Source organism: Galeopterus variegatus, unplaced genomic scaffold (assembly GCF_000696425.1).
Source record: "Galeopterus variegatus unplaced genomic scaffold, G_variegatus-3.0.2 Scaffold2139, whole genome shotgun sequence".
In the NCBI taxonomy this organism is placed as follows: domain Eukaryota; kingdom Metazoa; phylum Chordata; class Mammalia; order Dermoptera; family Cynocephalidae; genus Galeopterus; species Galeopterus variegatus.
The window spans coordinates 115,709-121,478 of NW_007728250.1; the positions used below are offsets into that span (position 1 = coordinate 115,709).

General features: G+C 38.5%; 1 protein-coding gene across 1 annotated transcript in view; it reads right to left on the reverse strand.

Annotated features, from left to right (window-relative positions):
• Nucleotides 1–280: 280 nt before the first annotated feature.
• The window catches only part of MAN2A1 (mannosidase, alpha, class 2A, member 1), a 167,834-nt gene continuing 162,344 nt past the window's right edge, over nt 281–5,770 (reverse strand). The window contains exons 21-22 of the mRNA XM_008580652.1: nt 2,829–2,939; nt 281–1,222 (exon numbers count right to left, since the gene is read on the reverse strand). Coding sequence (XP_008578874.1) covers nt 1,070–1,222; nt 2,829–2,939 — 264 coding nt within the window. The 3' untranslated portion in view covers nt 281–1,069. The remainder of the gene's footprint in view (nt 1,223–2,828; nt 2,940–5,770) is intronic.

Below are 5,770 nucleotides of genomic sequence, written 5' to 3' on the forward strand. Positions count from 1 at the left end.
GCAGCATATTTTAATTAACAATATTTTTCTTCCTTGTTTTGTTTTCTGACATCTCAGTACATTCAAATAGTCAAAATGTTTATAGAAACATCACCACAAATTTAATGAAATAGATCAGAAGGTGGCCAGCATTGTCGGGCAAAAATTACACAATTTATGTGTCATAGAAAGAACCCACCCTCCACCCTAATCCCCCAATGTCCCTTCTTCCCCAAACAGTACTACGGACACCAAAAGATATAACAAGACTTATAAAAAAATAAGGCACATTTATTTTGATATGGTAATTTAAAAATAGAAACCCCATCTCAGAACACCTGTATTCAAATGAGCTGTGTAAAAAGACACCTTGTGGTACCTAAAATAGGTTTATGGTACCTATGGAATTGCTTCTTCTATTTTAGTGACAATGGAATAAATTGCACCTATCCCATATTGTCAAGTAATGAAAATATGCCTCTTTTTCTACTGTTGAATGATTCAAAATCAGTTATTTCTGGAAATACAAAGGGTGGGAAGGGAAGGGTCAAGAGGTTCATTAGAAAAAAGGTGTGAAAATCAACTTGCCATAAGGATTGATGGATTGCACGTTTCCACTTATTCCCACACACAATTTTTCTAGCTTGTATGAATGACTGCAATCATTTTGGCCATTAGCTATTACCCACCAGTTTTTTATTCCATTTCGGTCAAATGGGTTTTTTTTAACAAAACTAACAAAGGGTCAGGTACACAAATACTTATAAGAATCTCTTCACAACCCCCAACACAGACATATTTAATTAACATTTAACCTGAGATACAATCTGTTGAGAGGCTGTCTTTAAACATTTCTTCACTTGTTGCATCAACTCACGCTGATGGTGGTGATTCATGGGAGGAACTTAAAGAAACCTGGTTAATAGCATGGCTTTTTTTTTTCTTGCTGTACTAATTTAAAAAAAAAAAAAAATCACAGAATTCATGTCTCACAGTAGCCAGAAGCTAAAATAATGTGCTTCTTTATTGCACGTCAAACCAAGAAGTGTATAAAAGCCAATGCTTCCCAATCCAAATGTGAAAGTCAGGTTCACCTCAACCGGATTCGGAATGTGCTGATTTCCATGGGACTCAAGTTGATCTCACTTATATTTTGGACAACTGGAGGTGAATGCATCAAGGATAACGATGAAGGGATGAGACTTTCAACAGTAAACTCTTTAAAAAATTTCTGTACCAACATCTAAAAAGTAAACGATAAAAAATTCACATATTTAGATCAACTTTGAAGAAAGATTAGTAGCATGTCTATACACCCAGTGAAAAATAGCATGAGAATGGGTAAGGCTGGACGTTAAGACTGTCCCTGGAGGAAAACATAGGCAACTGGTGATGGTCACGGGCTACTTGTTCTGTACTCCTTTCTGTAGTGCTTGAGAATTTCATCATGCACAGAGGCTGCTTTTCCAATAATAATAATAATTAAAAAAAAAAAAACATCTATGGGCCAACAAGCTTTAAAAACATCCTTATTCTCTTTCAGCCAATACTTATCAATGGTAGTTTTCAACCATTTCTTCTTCCTGTTCCAACAGAGTCGAAGGAAAACACAGGCCCATTACAAGGAAGGCTCATTATGTTAATGAGTCTCAGCCTACAAGGAAGGCTCATTATGTTAATGAGTCTCAGCCTACAGGGTTGAGAGATCATTTCCAAAATACTTCCCTCACTCCTTCCAGGTTATCCTAATATGTCTCTCTGGATCATATAAACCTCTCAAGACTCAACATCTTAATGTCAGAATGCTCACAGCCAAATATACTCAGATCATCAACAATGAGGTAGACTGCAAACATGATGAAAAAATAACAGAAACATCAGTACTTTCTTGGCACCAACTTCTTGCAGGGTGAGGTAAAAGAAATGGAGAAGCCAATCTATCTGAGTAGATTTAGGGCCCCCAATAGATTTTCTTTCTTTTCAGACCCTACACACGCTGATTTGTAGGACTTGAGTCTGGCATATAGTGTATCCATGGGGTTTTGGAGGAGAGCTGGGTCAGCTGAGCTTCTTGGTGGGGCAGACCTGCTTGCGTTCTAGAATCAGCCAGTCTGCCTTCTCTAAGTCACAGTGTGCTCAGAGACAGAGAAAGGAGAGTAAAGTTCACTTCCTTCCAAGGAGAGGGTTGATGGAACTGCCAGCAAGACCAACTTGAAGAGAAATCAAAAACAGGCACCCAGCAAACAGTGTTCAAACTGAAGATCTGTCGGGCCTACAGTGCTGACTCATGCAAATCTGAATTAATCAGAAGACCCAGACCTACATTTCCTTCCCAAGGGAAAACAACTGGTTGGAGCTAAGTACAGCTGCCTTGTGGCCTGTGGTGGATTATCCCACTGATCACAGTCTTAATGCTTCCGGTCACTTCCTTTTTGCTATCCCCATCAGCTTCTGTTATTATAAAACGTGCTTTGGCCTCTGTAGGACTTGGGTTTACCATCACTGAACTAGATGGTATGTGAGTGTGTGTGTGGTCAGGGGGAGGGGAAATGGGAGGAGTAAGGAGAAGATGCTTTGTAGGTTAGAAATAGAAGGCATAATAAATAACAAGGGCATTGCCTTCAAATGTGCGCAGGTTCCAGCTATACACTTTGGTGTTGGCCAGGAGAGGAGACTGAAGGTTGAGAAAGTACTTTCTGAAGATAAGGAGATTTGAGCTAACTTTCAGGCTGAGGAAAATGAGTGAGTGAAGAGGCAATGAAACATTACCATATTGTCAGGACTGTTTGTGCAAAGTGAAGATTTCAAAGCACACTAACTCAATAAGCAAAAATAACCTTTCAACCTACCTTTCCCTGAGTAGTAGAACAAAGCAGCCCCGTGTCTCTGCTAGAGAACTGGCAATCAAACCCTTTCCTGTGAAGGATCAAGGCTGCTTCATCAGAATACCCACCGCTTTCCTGCAAATAAGCAGAATGCCAACACATCACAGAAACATTAAAGCGAATAGTTACAGTACTGCACACACCACTGCCATGATCATCCTCAGACCACATTATGTAGCAATGAAGTTAGGCAAACTCATTTCCCCTCAGGTTCCATGTTCACTGTGTTCATCCACCTGCTACACCCTCCCCACCCCCAGAGGCAGGGGAGATTAGGCTCTAAGGTTACTTGTTAAGTAATCTCATGTTTTAGTTTTCCCCATTGTCCCTGAGGACTTACGTTTCCTTTTGTCTAACACGTTATAAACTATTTTACCCAAGTTTCTTCAAAAAGGCATTTCATTTTTATTTTATGTATCAGTTGAATATAGTGTACCTGAATTTAGTGCTTACATGGTCACTGAATGACATAGTGTCTGTCTTAAAACTGAAACATGACTTTTATTGAATAATAATTTTTGCTAATTGCATTAACATTCTTAATCTTCAAGGTATTTGTTCATTATTTTATTTGGGGACATTTAAATTGAATTAGTTATGCTTTTTACTTGCTAGCCGAGCCCATATTTATTAGCTTGATGTATCATTTAAATTCACATTTCAGAAACTATTGTTCCTAGGCAGGCAAAAGGAAAAATACTAAACATAAGAAGTCAGCTATGGGGATCCATATATACTTTCCTGCGATAAAATTTCTGACATCCATTTAAATAACAATGTTATGAATGGTTCAGGTTTTTGAATATTTTAAATTACAATTACCTTAATAAATTTTATGTTTCCTAAAGTGGGAAAATGTTTATGATAATAAGCAAAATGAATTAAAAATCCTTGGAAAAATTAAGAAACATACAGTTATTCGAAGGAGAGTCATGTGCTGTTCAGCGCTGACATGGCGATAAAAGTGATCCCTTTCTCCCTTCTCCAGCCACAGATATAAATGTGCCCAAGCTCTTGATCATCCTCTCTAGGGGATAAGATTTTTTAATGTGCTACAGAGACATCTTTTCTGAGTAGCTGCCAGCATTTCCACCACTGATTCGATTTTAATGTGCCTGAACGGATATAAATGTGCCCAAGCTCTTGATCATCCTCTCTAGGGGATAAGATTTTTTAATGTGCTATAGAGACATCTTTTCTGAGTAGCTGCCAGCATTTCCACCACTGATTTGATTTTAATGTGCCTGAACAGTTTAAAGCTGTCCTCACCTCAAATTCTTGGCTGGAATAACCTGTGTTATGGAGTTTCACACTGGTATTTTGCAGTGATACTGCTAAGATTTTGTTTGAAGGGAGAGAAAAAAGTCATTTAAGACGTTCTGAGTCATTACAGGATCACATGATACACACAGCAAGTTTAAACCACATGATAAAGGTTTCTAATGAAATTTCAATAAATTTCATATACTCTCCCTCCATATGCACAAAAATAGCACATAAGAAAATCCTTTATTTATTATATACATTAGATCTCCAGGATGATAACAAAGATAACTCTATTATGTGCCAACTGTGAAACCTTGGAATAGTGAAGTATCAGTTTCCTTGTCTGTAAAATGGAGTTAATGTTTGTCTACTCACTCATAGAGTCACTGTGTGGATTGACATATTGTAAGTACTGTGTAAGACAGCATCACAGCCTTGTCAGACAGACTGTGCTAGTGTAGAAGCTGTAGAGACAAGTGGTTCAGAGCCTGGGCTGGCAGTCGGACAGCCTAAGATCTGAATCCTTGCTCTGCAATCTACCAGCCGCTGATTTCAGCAAAACCAGGTTTTCCTTTCTCATAAAATGGAGATTAGGTGAAATGAAATGGCATAACAAGGAGTTGGTCCAGTGTCTGGCACATAGGAAGCCCTTGCTTAGTATGTTAGCTATTATTATTTCAATCAATGTAATCCTTCAAATAAATATTGGTGATTATTTTCATAATAGTTTCAAATTAAACAATACTCTCATTTAACTTCTTATTCATACATTTCCTTTATTGACACTATAACTTTGCATCTAAAAAAATCAAGAAACCCTCAAATTATATGTTTACAGGTATACAGCAAAATCTTAAAGTCTTTATTCAGATTCACAGATTAGATGCCCTTTTTTTTTTTTTTTTTTGTCTTTTTCCATGTCCGGCAACGGATAGCAACCCTCAGTGTCGCCCCCGTACCGGACCGAGACCGGCAACAGGATCGCAACCCTCGGTGTTGCCCCCGCGCCTCGCTCAGCCAGTGAGCGGGAACCGGTCTGTATGTGGGATCCGAACCCTCGGCGGGAGCGCTGCCGCGCTTCCCAAGTGGCGCACTAGCGCAGTGCGCCACCGGGCCGGCCCTAGATGGCCTTTTAATTAGACTCTTTTAAAAACACTATCACTATTAACCTTAAGCACCTGGCCATTTTAACTCACTGAACTATCCTTAAAAAGCACCTGATAGCAGGCATTGCTAAAATTACTGTTAACAAATATGCTCTTGGAATAGTAAATTCCTAAGGCCTTTAGCAACTGAAGGAGACAAAAAACATGGGAAGGGCCACACCTTTGGAATCCTCTCTTAAATTCTACAAGAGATTTAAACCAACAATACAAAAGTAGAGACAAAAGTCATAAAAATTTCATTTCACTGATAGAAAAAGTCATACTTTCTCTGAAAGTAAAATTACATCTCTTTTGTAAAGACTAACTAAAATAGCAATCATCTTGTCCGAGTTTTAAAAAATCAAAATTCAGGGCTGGCCAGTTAGCTCATTTGGTTAGAGTATGGTGCTGATAACATCAAGGCACAAAGGTCAAGGGTTTGTATACCCCTACCCTATCGGCCAGCCGCCAAAAAAAAAAAAAAAAAAAAAAAAA